The sequence below is a fragment of the Lepus europaeus genome, chromosome 11, assembly GCF_033115175.1.
Source record: "Lepus europaeus isolate LE1 chromosome 11, mLepTim1.pri, whole genome shotgun sequence".
In the NCBI taxonomy this organism is placed as follows: domain Eukaryota; kingdom Metazoa; phylum Chordata; class Mammalia; order Lagomorpha; family Leporidae; genus Lepus; species Lepus europaeus.
In genome coordinates, this window is record NC_084837.1 from 37,231,270 (window position 1) to 37,248,598 (window position 17,329).

The 17,329-nt window shown below is 38.7% G+C and overlaps 1 protein-coding gene across 1 annotated transcript in view; it reads right to left on the reverse strand.

Moving 5' to 3' along the window:
* Positions 1 to 17,329, reverse strand: part of TTC6 (tetratricopeptide repeat domain 6) — a 267,326-nt gene that overhangs the window by 114,208 nt on the left and 135,789 nt on the right. The window contains exon 8 of the mRNA XM_062206582.1: positions 4,201 to 4,305. Within this exon, the coding sequence (XP_062062566.1) occupies positions 4,201 to 4,305 (105 nt within the window). The remainder of the gene's footprint in view (positions 1 to 4,200; positions 4,306 to 17,329) is intronic.

Sequence of the window (17,329 nt, forward strand, 5' to 3'; positions counted from 1 at the left end):
CTTAAATAAAAAGAAACAGCAACTATTACATATTTTAAAGTATGTTTTCAAGACAACAAGAACCAAAACCTTAATACCATATTTTATACATGTCAAAGCAGCAGCATTTACTATCAGTAGTTGCTTACTTTAAAAGGAGAATATGGCTCATATATTAGAACCTTGAAATCTCTCAAAACACTGCTAAAACTAATCTGCTTTAAGTGAGTAATTACAGTTTTTGCTTATATAATAGCTGACGCAAACGCCTTCTACTCTACTGCAGGGATACTGCTGAAGTTGGTATGCAGAAGTAACCAAAATTATCACACCCTTTCTCAGGAATAAGTGTTAAGTAAAATAATAAATACAGACTCCAACTCAGAGACACAAAAAAATACATAACATGGAAAAAATCAGTTATCATTTCTGCTTTTAATTATAAGAGTGGGCAATAATTCTGCAGAAGACAATGTAATATGAAAACCATAATCTTCAAAGCATCAAAGAGCTAACAAGATGAAATGATAATGTGCCAAAATCTAAGAACAGATAAGACCTGGAAAGGTAGACCCCTTATTCAAAAGTGCTTTCTCACTCAGAATGTTTGCCAAAACAGCTGTAAATTTGAACTGCAGATTTGGCAATGTCTTGGGACAAGAGTGACAGAAAGAGTAAACATAAAGGACCAAGAATTAGGAAAAAAAATTTAAATATTTTTTTAAAAGTTTTTTAAAAGTTTAAAAAAAAAAAAAAACTTTAAAAGTCCAGAGAGTATTGTAGGCATGGAAAGCCAAGATACCATGGAAAAGAAAAAAAAAAAAAAAAGAAGACCTAAATGAAAGATCTCTGTGAGTGAGATCCCAGTGGAAAGAACGGGGCCATCAAAGAAGGAGGTACCTTTCTCTGAAGGGAGGAGAGAACTTCCACTTTGACTATGACCCTATCGGAATAAGATCAAAGTCAGCGAACTCTAAAGGCTTCCATAGCCCTGGCAACTCATGAATAGAGCCTAGGGAGATTACTGACGCCATGAACAGGAGTGTCAAATTGTTAAGTCAGCAACAGGAGTCACTGTGTACTTACATCCCATGTGGGATCTGCCCTTAATGTGTTGTCTAATGTGCAGTGATACTATAACTAGTACTGAAACAGTATTTCTACACTTTGTGTTTCTGCGTGGGTACAAACTGATGAGATCTTTACTAATTATATACTGAATCGATCTTCTGTATATAAAGATAATTGGAAATAAAAAAAAAAACCTGGTGTTAAATTGGAAATGGCATAGAAAATTAATTAATTTTTACAAAATATTATGTAGGATCTCTGTCTTTAATGTGCTGTACGCTCTTATTTAATGCTATAACTAGTACTCCAACAGTATTTTTTTTTCACTTTGTGTTGCTATATGGGGGCAAACTGTTGAAATCGTTACCTAATATATACTAAACTGATCTTCTGTATATAAAGAGAATTGAAAATGAATCATGATGTGATTGGAAGGGGAGAGGGAGCGGGAAAGGGGAGGGTTGCGGGCGGGAGGGAAGTTTGGGAGGGGGAAGCCATTGTAACCCATAAGCTGTACTTTGGAAATTTATATTCATTAAATAAAAGTTTAATAAAAAAAAAGTCCAGAAAGTCAGTTCTTCCAAATTTTTTAAATTATTTCTAAGAAATATTAATTACAGGATATTAAAAAAATGGAATGTTACCCAATTAACTTCTGAAACAAGGATAACACTGATAACAAAATCCAACAAAGGAAAATATACATTACACACATACTTCTTCCATGAGTACATACTAAAAAAAAAATGTTCCACCAGAATTAAATACAAATTTAGCAATAATCCAACATGACTAAGTAATTAAAGAACTATAAAGCTATCTTAGTATTAGCATTCCAAATATGTGGTATGGACAGGTCAAATATGAACATCATTCTAAGCTTGTCTTGATTTTGGCAAACTAAGAGGTAAATTCATAACCTTATTTCAAGCAACAGCACATACAGATTGATTTATTTCTATTACTCTTATCTCTGGTTTTGTTACACTATTACCATTCTTATGCTTTCCCCATGATTTTAACTTTTTTGTTCTTCTTCTTTCTGATACATGTGTTCTTGTAAATTGGCTAAAATTCTGTACAAATATAATAATCCTAAATCCCATTTAAAATTTATGCTTTTGAGCACTGGTGAAGATGCTGCTGGAGACGCCTAATCCCACAATTGGAGTGTCTGGATTATAGTCCTATATCCACTACTAATTCCAGTTTCCAACTAATGCACACCATGGGAAGTAAAAGTGATGGCTACAGTACTTGGGTTCTTGCCTCCCACAGATGCAAACTTACTTCTGGATTCCTGGTTTCAACCTGACCCAATTGTGGCTGTTGCAGGCATTTGGGAAGTGAACCAATGAATGGGAAATTTCTCTGTGTATGTCTTTCTGTCTCTATCTCGAGGCGTGTCTCTACCTTTCCAAATGAAATGAAAATAAAGCAAATTTCAAAAAATAAACATGCACAGCAATGCTCATCATTTTAAGAGGGAAAAATAAGAAGAAAAGAAGAGTAATAAGGGGAAGAATTTTTTACAAATGAATGGAAATGGACCAAAAACTGAACAGTAATTGCCTACGGGAGAAGAATAAGAGATGATTTTATTTTTCTTCTCTTGGAGTTTCTCATCCTAAAAATAACCAATATAATATGAGAGTAAGGAAACATCATTTAAGGGAAGAAGAAAGCAGATTAATAATTGTATTTGGGTAATGTGAAATTTTTTAAATATTGAATTAATTCAAAATGCACTTTAGAAGTGAATGACAACTCAATGAAGACCCTCTAAAGAGCCCACATGTCTTGAATCCTCAGCAAGATACTCCTTCAAAAAGAAAACAGAACATCCTTCTCGACTTGCTAAAGTAACATGGATAAGTATAACATTTCAAAGATCTATTATTTTGGCCGGCGCCATGGCTTAACAGGCTAATCCTCCGCCTTGCGGCGCCGGCACACCGGGTTCTAGTCCCAGTCGGGGTGCTGGATTCTATCTCATCTCGGTTGCCCTTCTTCCAGGCCAGCTCTCTCCTATGGCCCGGGAGTGCAGTGGAGGATGGTCCAAGTGCTTGGGCCCTGCACCCCATGGGAGACCAGTTGAAGCACCTGGCTCCTGCCTTCGGATCAGCACCATGCACCGGCCGCAGCATTGGAGGGTGAACCAAGGGTAAAGGAAGACCTTTCTCTCTGTCTCTCTCTCTCTCACTATCCACTCTGCCTGTCAAAAAAATAAATAAAAAATAAAAAAATAAAAAATAAATCTATTATTTTAATGTTGCACTTACTGCTATAAACACCTCTTATTACTATGTTGCTGTATTACATACAGCATACAGGTTTCGGTATGTTATGTTTTCATTTTAATTTGCTTCAAGAAATTTTTAAATTGTCTTTTTAATGCATTCAGAGATCCCTTAGTCATTCAGTAGTATGTTGTTCTATTTACATTAATGTTAAATTTTCTATTTTTTTTCTTGTTGACCTCTAGTTTTATTCCTTTATTGCTTGGGAAGTTACATGGTATGATTTCGATGTTATTCAATTTTCTGAGATATGATTTATAGCATAATATATAAGCTATCCTAGAAAATGTTCCATGTATAGATGAGTAGAATGCATATTTTGTAGCTGTTGAATGAAATGTTACATAAATTTCTGTTAGTCCCTTTGTCTATGGTGTGATTCAACTCTGACATATATTTTTGACTTTCTGTCTGAATGATCTATCCATTGATGACAGGAAGGTGTTGAAGTCCCCACTATTGTACTGTAATTTGTTTTTCCCTTTAGATCTAATATTTACCTTGCACATTTGTCTGGTCTTGTGTTGGGTACATATATATATTTATGATTTTTAAAAAGAAATAGATGTAATATATAAAATTACAGCAATATATTATATGAATATATAAAATCATAATTTTAGTATATAGATACATGTTTATTCAAATATGTAATGATACATACTTATAATTATTTAGACATATATGAGTAAAAATAATATCTGCAGGGCCATCCAATCAATCTTGATTATAGCAGTAGTTGTCTGACAATTAATTGCCCAGTAAAATTTAATATCATAATCAATTATACAATTTAATTATTAAATAACAACAGTAGTAATAGTAGTATAAAACTCATTCAATATGTTACCTCGTATTTTGGATATAGGGTTTTCTTCATGATGGATTCTGGAACAGAGAATTTAGGAGCAGCTGGGCTCCACAACAACTTTGAAATCCCTGGGTAAGCAGGCACCTTAGAAAACAACAGAAAAGGTTATTAGAAATGGCAAACAAATGACCTCTAAGGTAATTTAATTTTTACAACAATTTCAATTTATTTTATAATCACAGGCTTAATGTGGCACTAACAATAATGTATAACAAGTAAAAAGCAAAGACCACTGTTCCTCAGCAGTACAGACAAGAGCTAAAAACAAAGCTGTTAGAACTGACAAACCAATTCAGTAAAGTTGCAGGTTACAAAAACAGCAGCTTTTTTATATGTTAATGATGAACTCAGTGAAAAAGAAATTCCTGGGGCCCAACACTGTGGCATAGTGTGTACAGCTGCTGCCTGTGGCACTGGCATCCTATATAGGAGCAGGTTCGAGTCCCGGCTGCACTTCTTCCAATCGGCTCTCTGCTATGGCCTGGGAAAGCAGTAGAAGATGGCCCAAGCGCTTGGGTCCCTGAACCCATGTGGGAGACCTGGAAGAAGCTCCTGGCTTCGGTCAGTCCAGCTTACGCTAAAAGAACATCTAGGGGGGCCGGCTCCGTGGTGCAGTAGGTTATCCTCTGCCTGTAGTGCCGGCATCCGATATGGGAGCTGGTTCTAGTCCAGGCTACTCCTCTTCCAATCCAGCTCTCTGCTATGGCCTGGGAAAGCAGTAGAAGATGGCCCAAGTCCTTGGGCCCCTGCACCCGCATGGGAGACCAGGAAGAAGCTCCTGGCTCCTGGCTTCAGATCAGCACAGCTCTAGCCATTCCAGCCATCTGGGGAGTAAACCAATGGAAGGAAAGACCTTTCTCTGTCTCTCCTTCTCATTGTCTGTAACTTTACCTCTCAAATAAATAAATAAATCCTAAAAAAAAAAAATGAAATCTCATTCACAATAGCCACAAAAAAACACAAACATTTAGGGTTAGAACTTTGAAATATCTTTTGGGAAACATTATCCAACCCATTATCATATGTTAATAATAAGGGAAACTGGGTATGGAATATATGGAAAACTCTTGTACTGGGTATACAAATTTTCTTTAAATATAAAACTATTCCAAAAATTAGTTTATTATCAATAAAATAATAAAATAAGTATTAAAAAGAAAAATAATTTTGAAAAATAGTTTTAAGCAAAAAAGAATAATTTATTTAAGGCAAGAGCTTTAGGAAAGTGTGGTAAGATTTTAAAATAGCTGTTTTAGCCAGTGAAATTAATGGTAATCATGGGTTTTTAATGTTTTTAATTGGCTTTCAACATTTACTTGTACCATCCATTTTTTTCCCAAATGATCTGTCTTTCAGCAGCAAAATGAGCTCAAATGATTTTAAAGTATCAACTTGTAAGCATTATTGTAGCATAGTTATATGAACTCTTACCAGTGATATCTCTTGTGGTGTGGATGTTACATAGACTTTCCAGAATATATGAAGACCCAAACCCAGTAAATAAAAATTCACAATTTTAAGGTTACAATGAATTTTCAGTACTCTTAATTCCAGTCAGAGGCACCTCAACTATCCCACACACTTGACCATGCGTTTCCTACCTACCAGCAGCCTATTTAGAGGAAGGTAGATTTTTCAGGTGCCTAATATAGGAATTCAAAATTGAGTTTTCAGTCTCTCCTGTCCTCTGTTTTGCTAGGCACACTGCATCACTCTTTGCTGCACAGACACAGACAGCATCAGAGTCCTTGTTAAAGAAATGAATAAACTCTTCCAAAATTATATGAAAATTCTTCTTCCAGAGATCAACTAGAAATTAACAGGATTTCATGTATTCAAGTGACGTGTCACATACAATACAGTAATCCCTCCCGTGTAGTAGACATTGGCAGCTTAAGCAGTCAAAACAAAATTATTACCCTTGATGTAAGGAGGACACAGGCCTCAAAGTGGAAAGCAAGCAGGAAGGTATCACTAAACAACAGCACTTCGCTCTAAAAGAAAAGTGTAGATGCACCTTCAGTAGAGAATTTATCAAATCCAACTTGTAAAGAAATACTAATCATGATAAATTGGTTTATGCGGCAATGCTCAGAACATTGCAAGAAGAGTGGCAGGGCAATGATGAGAAAACAGCACGATTAGTGGCTGCCAGAACTAACACATGGGCAGAGACTGTCTACCCAGCTGAACTACTAACTAGAAAGCATGTTAATTCCATGTTTAACAGCTCCTGTAGAGCCCCTAGGATTATGATGTGTATTACAACCCAATTTAATAACTCATGCTCACACCAACCACCACAGGTCAGAATTCTGTCCAACAACGGAAAGAGACATGCAAATTGATTTCTAGGCTAAGTAAAACTTCATTAAAACTTCATTAAAGGAAACATGAGGCAGAATACCAGCTTCTAAAATGTAGTGTACGACCCTAGAGAACACTACTGGCCTTTTTCACTACATTGACATTTGCACTGATGGTGACTACATATATATGTATATATATGTATGTATATGTATATATATATGTATAAATCGACAGTGTTTTAGCATGAATCAAGGTAGTAACATCTTCAAAATGCACTTTAAAGGCAGGAAAAATGTTACCTATTAAATGTCAACTGTTAAGTATGCATATTTTTAATATTCAACATGATTCAAACCACAAAATGCATCTGTGTCCACAGCAAGTATGATGGTGGTTCTGAGAAACAGCTCATGCACTACTGTTTGAATGGTGAACTAAAGTAGTCAACACTTAAATGTCAGAGGAGAAATATCAAACTATGGTTACTGAGGCTTGGATATGTGGCAAGAATTTTCTTGACAAAGAATGACACAAATCTCTAACTTCAAATAAAACCCTTCAGAGTACTTGTGCCAATGAAAAAAATGGAGCTTTCAAGCAAAAGTTACAATTTTGGAAAATACATGTCCCTCACCATGACCTTCCACAGGGCCCAATGCTAAACCCTCTCTGATAATATTTTTTAAAAAACATTTTATTTATTTATTTGAGAAGTAGAGTTAGAGATAGTGAGAGGGAGAGACAGAGAGAAAGGTCTTCCATCTGCTGGTTCACTCCCCAGATGGCAGCAACAGCTGCAGCTGTGCTGATCCAAAGCCAAGAGCTTTCTTTGGGTCTCCCACATGGGTGCAGGGGCCCAAGGACTTGGCACATCTTCTACTGCTGTCCCAGGCCATAGCAGAGACCTGGATTGTAAGTGGAGCAGCCGAGACTCGAACCGGCATCCATATGGGATGCCGGCACCGCAGGCAGAGGATTAACCTACCAAGCCATGGAGCCAGCTCCTCTCTGACAATATTTTAAAATGTTTTTTTGATATTGTAAATAGAGTACAACATGGGAAGAGCTACATAACTCAATGATTGGTATTTTCCAATTGACTGTTGCATGAGATTTTAATATAACAACATGTGAAAAAGTCATTGATATGGTTTCAGATTCCAATTGCAATGAGCTTTTCTGGGGTTCATGTAATACAATCTCTTCTTGATTTTGCCTTTTCTTTTAAATTTTTTTTCTAGTGGCCACAATTTGTATTAAGCTTTTTATTTTGAGATAACTATAAATGCACAACTCTTCACCCGATTTACCTCAAAGTTAATATCTTGAAACCCAAGGTACACTATCACTTATGGAAGGCTGATATTGATACAGTTAAGATATAAAACATTTCCACCAACATAGAGCCCTCATGATGTCCGTTGAAGCCACACTCACCCCCTTCTGAAGCTCAGGAAATTATTTCCATAATTTTGTCATTAATCATAATGAAATCGTGCAGTATGTAATCTTTAGCACTGGTTTTTTCTTTTCAGCATAATTCTCTGAAGAGTTATCATTGTTGTGCATTAGCAATAGTTCATTTCTTTTTATTGCTGAGTATTATTTTATTGCTGAGTATTATTTCCACAGTTTGCTTAACCCAATAAAGGATATGTAGGCTTTCCAGTTTGTTTTTTATGAATGAAGCTGCTGTAAACATTCCTTGCATAAATTACAATGTGATTGGGGCTGGCGCTGTGGCATAGCAGGTAAAGCTGCAGTCTGCAGTATCAGCATCCCATATGGGCACTGATTCGAGTCCCGGATGCTCCACTTGCAATCCAGCTCACTGCTATGGCCTGGGAATGCAGAAGATACCCCAAGTCCTTGGGCCCCTGCATGCATGTGGGAGACCTAGAAGAAGCTCCAGGCTCCAGGCTTCGGAGTGGCCCAGCTCCAGCTGTTGCAGCCACTTGGGGAGTGAACCAGCGGATGGAAGATCCCCCCCGACTCTGCCTCTGCAACTCTGCTTTTCAAATAAAATAAAATCTTTTTTAAAAAGTTACAACGTGATCAAAAATTTCATTTCTCTAGGACAAATGCCCAGGCATGCAACTTCTGGGTCATTGGTAGTTTCAAGTATAGTTTTTTGGTTTGTGTGTATGTGTGTGTCTGTGTCTGTGTGTCTGGGTGTGTGTTTACTGTCAAACTGTTTTCTAGAGGCCTATATTATTTTACAATCTCATCTACCCGAGTGTTCCAGTTTCTCCATATCCTCACTAGTACTTGATTTTTGTCACATAGTTTTTAACTATTCTGTAATGATATATAATTTTACTTTTAATATGCCTTTCTCTAATAGCTCACAATGTTGAACATAGTTTCATATGCTAATTTGCCACCTACATAACCTACTCAAGAAATGTCTATTAATGTTTTTTTCATGTTTTCCAGTTAGGATCTTTGTTTTTAGCTGTTCAGTTTTGAGGATACATTATCTAGTATAAATACTATCTCTTTGCTGGATATGTGGTTTGCCAAGTTTGTATCTTGTATTTAATCCTCTTTTTAAAAAAAAAAAATTATTGGGCTGGCGCTATGCTGCAGGGGGTTAACACCCTGGCCTGAAGCACCGGCATCCCATAATGGGAGCAGGTTCGAGACCCGGCTGCTCCACTTCCTATCCAGCTCTCTGCTATGGCCTGGGAAAGCAGTAGAAGATGTGCCAAGTCCTTGGGCCCCTGCATCTGCGTGGGAGACCCAGAAGAAGAACCTGTCTCCTGGCTTCAGATCAGCGCAGCTCCAGCCATTGCGGCCAACTGGGGAGTGAAACATCGGATAGAAGATCTCTCTCTCTCTCTGCCTCTCCTCTCTGTGTAACTCTGCCTTTCAAATAAATAAAATAAAAATAAATCTTTCAAAAAATTATTTATTTGAAAGTCAGAGTTACACTGAGGGGGAGAGACAGAGAGAGAAGAGAAAGGAGAGAGAGAAGAGAGGGAGGGCAGGCAGGCAGGAGAGAGGGTGAAGAGAGAGAGAGAGCGCTTCTTCCAGGTCTCCCACATGTATGGCAGGGTCCCAAGACTTGGGCCATCCTCAGCTGCTTTCCCACGTGCATTAGCAGGGAGCTGGATGGGAACTGGAGCAGCCGGGACATGAACTTCTGCCCATACGGGATGCGGGGTAACAGGCAGCAGCTTCACCCACTTTACCACAGCATGGGCCCCTTGTATTTAATCCTCTTAACAATCTGCAGAACAAAAGTTTTTAATTCTAATGAAGTTCAATTTATCAATTTTTCCTTTTGTAGATAATGCTTTTGGTGTCAAAAATGCATTGCCTATCCCTAAATCCCAAAAATCATCTTCTACAAGTTTTATAGTTGTTGAAGATTTATTTATTATTTGAAAGACAGAATCACAGAGAGAGAAGGAAAGACAGAGGAGAGAAATGTTTTCCATCTGCTGGTTCATTCCCCAAATGGCCACAGCACCCAGGGCTGGGCCAGGCCAGAGCCAGGAGCCAGAAACTCCATCCTGTCTCCTACATGGGGGCAGGGGCCAAGCAGTTGGGCCATCTTCCACTGCTTTCCCAGGCACATTAGCAGGGAGCCGGATCAGAAGTGGAGCAGCGAGGACTCAAACTGGTGCCCATATCAGATGCTGGTATTGCTTAACTCACTGCACCACAAGGCCAACACCTAGCATTATAATTTCATACTTTATAAATGCAAAAATCTGTGAACCATTTTAAGTTCATTTTTTCATGGGCTGCAAGACTTAGGTCAAGACTTATTTTTTGTTTATCTTAAAAAAATTGTTGGCCATCAATGTCCAATTTCTCTAGTAGCAACTGTTGAAAAGGCTATCCTAATTACATTGAATTACTTCTATTCATTTATGAAAAAATACTTGTGCATATCAGTGAGAGTTTATATGTGGGTTTTCTACTCTATTCCACTAATCTATGAGTCTATATATTCACCAAGACTTGATTACTACAGCTAATATGATGAGTCTTAAATTCAGATAAATTCACTCCCTTTCATTTTTCCTTTTCAAGATTGTTTTAACTATCCTAATTTCATTGTCTCTCCATATAATTTTATCTAAATCTGCAAAAAAAGTTTTTACTGGAAATTTGAAAGGAACTATTCTAAACCAGTGTGTCAATCAAGGGAGAAATGACATACATACTATGTTGATCTTTCCAATCTTTGAACATGGAATCTCTTTTATTTAAGTCACACTGATTTATTTCATCAGCATTTTGTAGTTTTCAGCATTGAAGGCTATACGTGTTGTGGTGGACTTACACCTAATTATTCCAGTTGTTGAGCAGTTATAAATGGTATTATAGTTTTAGTTTCAGTATCCACCTGCTCACTGAGAGAAATGTAGGAACAAGACAGTTCTTTCAGAGCCAGCCTGTGACACAGCGGGTTAAGCCACCACCTGCAGTGCCAGCATCCTATATGGGTGCTAGTTCAAGTCCCGGCTGTTCTACTTCTGATCCAGCTCTCTGCTATGGCCTGGGAAAGCAGTAGAAGATGGCCCAAGTTCTTGGGCCCCTGCACCCACATGGGAGACCCAGAAGAAGCTCCTGGCTCCTGGCTTCGTATCTGCCCAGCTCTGGCTGTTGCAGCCATTTGGGGAATGAAACAGCAGATGGAAGACCTCTCTCTATCTCTCTGCCTCTGCCTCTGCTGCTCTGGAACTCTGCCTTTCAAGTAAATAAATAAATCTTAAAAAAAAAAAAGATTGAGTTCTTTATGCTTATCTTACAGCTTGTGAATTTAGTGAGCTCCATTATTAATTCTGTGACATTTTTCTTTTATAGATTCCTTAGAATTTTCAATGTTGACTAATACATCATCTGCAATAGAGGTGATTATATTGCTTTCTTCTGGTCTGAATGCTTTTCTACTCTATTCTTACCTTACTGCATTGCCTAGAATTTCTAGCATATATTGAAGTTAAATAGGAATGGTGAGGAGGTGGGGACAGCATTGTGGCATAGCAGGTTAAACTGCAGTCTGCAATGCCAGCATCCCATATGGATGCTAGTTCATGTCCACTTCCCATCCTGGGAAGTACCTGGGAAAGCAGCAGAGGATGGCCCAAGTTCTTGGGACCCTGCACCCACATGGGAGACCTGGAAGAAGCTCCTGGCTCCTGGCTTCTGCATGACCCAGCCCTGGCCATTGCAGCCATCTGGGGAGTAAAACAGCAGATAGATGACCTCTCTCTCTCTCTCTCTCTCCCTCCCTTCCTCCCTCCCTCCCTCTCTCCCTCTCTCTAACTCTTTCAAATAAATAAATAAAACTTTAAAAGAGAGAGGTGAGGGGAAAACACGGGCTTTCACCATTACATATAATGTTAGCTGTGGATTTCTGTAAATTTTTATTACCAAGTTGTAAGAAGCTTCCCTTTATTCATATTCTTCAGAGAATTTTTATCATGAAAATGCATGTTAAATCTTGCCAAATGCTTTTTCTGCATTGATTAATATTACCATATGACTTTTCTTCTTTATTAAATTAATAATATGGATTACACTGGTGAATTTCCAAATACTGAGGCAGCCCTAAGTCCCTGGAATAACTCCTTCAGGTCATGGAGTATAATCCCTTTTATTTATTTTTTCATTCTGTCCCCTACTGTTTGTTAAGCATTTTTTTTAATTTATTTGACACGTAGAGTTATAGACAGTGAAAGAGAGACAGAGAGAAAGGTCTTCTCTCTGTTGGTTCATCCCCCAAATGGCCGCTATGGCCGGCGCTGCACCGATCCGAAGCCAGGAGCCAGGTGCTTCCTCCTGGTCTCCCATGGGGTGCAGGGCCCAAGCACTTGGGCCATCCTCCACTGCCTTCCCGGGCCACAGCAGAGAGCTGGACTGGAAGAGGAGGAACCGGGACTAGAACCCGGGTGCCCATATGGGATGCCAGCACCACAGGTAGAGGATCAACCAACTGAGCCAAGGCGCTGGCCTGTTAAGCATTTTTACATCTATTATAACTAAGAGAGCGTCTTAGTCTGCTTTGTGCTGCTAAAGTAGAATACCTGAAACTGGGTAATTTAACAGAAATTTATTCTTTCACAGTTCCAGAGCCTGAGAAGTACAAGACCAACGTGCTAGCATCTGCTGTGGAACTTCTCACTGTGTCTCACATGCCGGGAGACAGAAGGGTGAAGTTGGGCAAAGTGGGCTGATCTTGTCCTTTGATCATGGCATCAATTCTACCCACAAAAAGAGAGCCCCTGATGATTAATTACCTCTTAGGTGTTCCACCTCTTAATATTGTTACAATGGCAATTAGATTTCAACATGGCAGGGGGTGGGGGGAGGACAAAGATTCTAACTGTACCAAGGACATTGGTCTGTATTTTTCTTTTTGTGGTGTCTTTTTCTAGTTTAGGGATCAAAAATGAATAGAGAACTGTTCCCTCTTATTTTCTGGGAGAGACTGTGTAGAATTGGTATGAATTCTTTCTTAAGTGTTTGGTTGAACTGTTGCTAGCAAAAGCATCTGAGCCTGAAGATATTTGGGAGAAAGGAGGGCATTTTTTTAAATCAGTTGTAGACCTATTCAAATTATGTTTTTTAACAGGATGAGTTGTGAAAGCTTATGGTTACTGAGAAATTTCTCCATTTCACACACTTGTATATGTATATGTATATGCAGAGTTGTTCATAGTATGCTCATTTTATTCTTTTGATGTCTGCATGGTCTATAGTGATACTTCTTATTTCATTTCAGACACTGGTAACTCGTATCTCATCTCTTTTTTATCCTGTCAGTCTGGTTAAAGATCAGTTTTATTGATCTTCTCAAAAAACTAGCTTTCTGATTTTCTTTATTGTTTTTATGTTTTTTATTTCATTGATTTCACCTCTTTATTATTTATTTTGCCAGTTTGCTCTGGCCTTATTCTGCTCTACTCTTTTTTGGCTCTAGAAATGAAAGGTTAAATTCTTGATTTGACACCTTCTTTTTTCTATTGTAAGCATCTGGTGCTATAGATTTTCTTTACAACACTCTTCTGTTTCTCAGAAGTTTTGATGTACTACACTTTTTCACCCAGTTAAGCATATCTTTAAATCCCTTGAAATGTTCAACACTTAGGTAATTTATAACTATATTATTTAAATTCCAAATATCTGGAGATTTTTCTGCTATTTTCCTGTTATGGATTTTGTGTTATCTTCCTGTTATTGCTTTCTCTAAACTGGTATAGGTTTCACGGGAACCGAAAAGCATACGTATAATGCTTTTGTGGGATAAAGGGTTCTATACATCTCAGTAATATCCCATTGGTCATGTTGAGTTCTTCTATATCCTTCCTGATTTTCTGTCTAGGTGTTCTGTCAATAGCTGAGAGATTGATGTTGAAATCTCCAACTACAACTGTGGAATGTCTGTTTTTCCTTCCAGCTCTATTAGTGTTTGATTCATATATTTTGTAGTTCTGTTGCTTGGTGCATGCACTTTTTACGACTGCTATATTTTCACAGTGTATTGACACTTTTATCATAAACTAATGCTCTTCTCTCTCTCTCTGATAATTTCCTGAGTTTGGAAGTCTACTTTATCCATTATTAATATGGCCATGCCCACTTTTCTTTAATTAATGCTTATATGATGTATGTTTTTATCCTTTTTCTATCAACCAAGCTATATTGTTATATTGTAAGCCTTTCTCTTACAGAAACCATATAGCTGGGAACTGTTTCCCAATCCTCTCTGTCTCTCTATGTTATCTGATTGATGCCTTCAGACCATTTATATCTAAGTTGGGTTGAAGTAGGCCTTTTTTGTTGTTGTTTTCTGTTTGTTCTCTCTGATTTGCTACTTTTTTTTCTTTTTGCTTACCTTCCTGAGAGTTCAAGAACATATTTTTGAATTCCACTTTTACATATGACACTATTTTCAGAGTATCTCTTTGTATAGCTTATTAGTTATTACTTTAAATATTTCATCATATGACATCATTTTACCAGTTCAATTGTCATCATTTTACCAGTTCATTACCTCCCTTTATGTCTCTCTACCCTCCCCTACTTATAATATAATCATCTTAAGTACGTCCTCTATACACATTTACAATTATATCAGGGTGCCTTTTGCTTCAACTGAAAAATATAATTTAGAAAACTTGGGGCCAGAATTGTGGCACAGCAGGTAAAAGCCATAGCCTGCAATGCTGGTATCCCATATGGGCACCTGTTTGTGTCCCACTGCTCCAGTTCTGATCCAGTTCCCTGCTAATGGCCTGGAAAAAAGCAGCAGAAAATGGCCTGAGTGGATGGGCTCCTGACACCCATGTAGGAGACCCAAAAGAAGCTCCTGCTCTTGGCTTCAGCCTGGCCCAGCCGCAGCCATTGCAGCCACCTGGGGAGTGAACCAGAAGATGGAAGAGCTTGCTCACTCTCTGTAACTCTTTCAAAATAAATAAATAAATCTTAAAAAAAAACTCAAAAGAAAGAAACTCTATTATATTTATTCATATTTTTTTATTTGACAGGCAGAGTTAGACAGTGAGAGAGAGAGACAGAGAGAAAGGTCTTCCTTCCGTTGGTTCACCCCCCAATTGGCCACTACGGCTAGCATGCTGCGCCAATCTGAAGCCATGAGCCAGGTGCTTCTCCTGGTCTCCCATGTGGGTGCAGGGCCCAAGCACTTGGGCCATCCTCCACTGCCTTCCCGGGCCACAGCAGAGAGCTGGACTGGAAGAGGAGAAACTGGGACTAGAATCCAGCACCCATATGGGATGCTGGTGCCACAGGTGGAGGATTAACCAAGTGAGCCACGGCACCAGCTCCTATTCATATTTTTACCGTCAATGTCCTTTGTTCCTTTAAGATATTTCGCTTATTTATTATTTTTTCTATTCACTTTCCATAACCATTTTTAATGTTTTTATTTATCTATTTTCATTTTACTTGAAAATCAGAGAGAGAGAAAGAGAGAGATCTTCCCCCTGCTGGTTCATTCCCCAAGTGCCTGTAACAGCCAGAATTGGGTTAGGCCAAAATCAGGAACCTGGAACTCAAGCCAGGTCTCCCACATAGATGACAGAGAGGCAAGCACTTAAGCCATCTTCTGCTACTTCCCAGAGTGCACATTAGCAGGAAGGTGGAACTGGAAGTGGAATCCAGCTTCTCTCATATGGGATGTAGGCATCCCAAGTAACACCTCAGCCACTGTACCAAATGCCCGTCCTAACCCTAGATGTTCTTAAAAAAAAAAAAAAAGATTTTATTTATTTATTTGAAAGGTAGAGTTACAGACAGTAAGAGGGAGAGACAGAGAGAAAGGTCTTCCATCCGCTGGTTCACTCCCCAGATGGCCGCAACGGCCAGTGCTGTGCTGATCTGAAGCCAGGAGCCAGGTGCTTCTTCCCGGCCTCCCACATGGAGGGGGCCAAGGACTTGGGGCCCAAGTGCAGGGGCCCAAGGACTTGGCACATCTTCTACTGCTTTCCCAGGCCACAGCAGAGAGCTGGATTGGAAGAGGAGCAGCTGGGACTAGAACTCGGCGCCCATATGGGATGCCAGCGCTTCAGGCAGAGGATTAACCTAATGCGCCACAGAGCCGGCCCCTCTAGATGTTCTTTTAGCGTAAGTCCACTGGCAACAAATTCTCTTAGTTCTCTTTCATCTGAGAATATCTTCGTTCCCCTTCATTCTCAAAGAATATTTCTCTTCATATAGGATTCTGGGTTCACAGCTCCTTTATACAACTTTAAAAACGCAAGTTCTACCACTTATTTCTGGTGTCCAGTTTTCTGATGAGAAATCCCCTTCCATTTAAATTGTTTTTCGCCTGTAGGTTACATGTCGCTTTTCTTTAGTTGCCTTTAGTCTTCAGAAATTTGACTATTATATGGTTTGGTGAAGATTTCTTTGGATTTTTCCTGTTGAGGGTTTGCATAGATTCCTGAATCTGCAGGTTCGTGTCTTTTCCTCACCTGGTGAACTGGTTAGCCATTATTTACTTCAATATTTTTGCCTTCTATTTCTTTCCCATCTGGAATTGTGGTAACTCAAATGTTAGATCTTTTGCTTATGTTCCTGTAGATCCCAGAGGCTCTGTTAATATTCTGACATTTTCAGTCTGTTTTCTCTTTGTTGTTCAGATTGGGTGAATTTTATTGTTCCATCTTCAGCTCATTAATTCATCCCTAACTGAGTTCACTAGTTCTTTCACTGATTCTACTTTTCAGTCCCTCCATTAATTTTTTTTATTCTAGTTAAAATTTCACAACTGAAATTTCCTTGTGTCTTCTCTATATCTTCTATTTCTTTGCTGCCATTTTTTCTACTTCCTTTCTGAACCATTTGTGAAATTTGTTTCAAGTTATTCACAATTATTCACTGAAACATTTTTAAGACGACAGGTTTGAAATCATTGTCAGATAATTTTACTATGGATCATCTCACTGTTGTCACCAATTGACTGTTTCTCTAATTCAGTGTGATTTTTCCTAACTCTTGATAGGAGCAGTGATTTCCAATTGAAGTCTAGGTATTTGGGGTATTCTATGAGAATCTGGATCTAATTTAAAAACTCTTGGGGCCATTACATATTAAGCCACCACCTGCGAGACCAGCATCCCATCTGGGCAATAGTTCAAGTCTCAGCTGCTCCACTTCCAATCCAGCTCCCTCCCAATGTGTCTAGGAAAGCAGCAGAAGATGGCTCATGTGTTTGGACCCCTGCACTCATGTGGGAGACCTGGAAGAAGCTCTTGGCTCCTGGTTTGGCCTGGCCCAGCTCTGGTTATTACAGCCATTTGGGGAGGAACCAGCACAT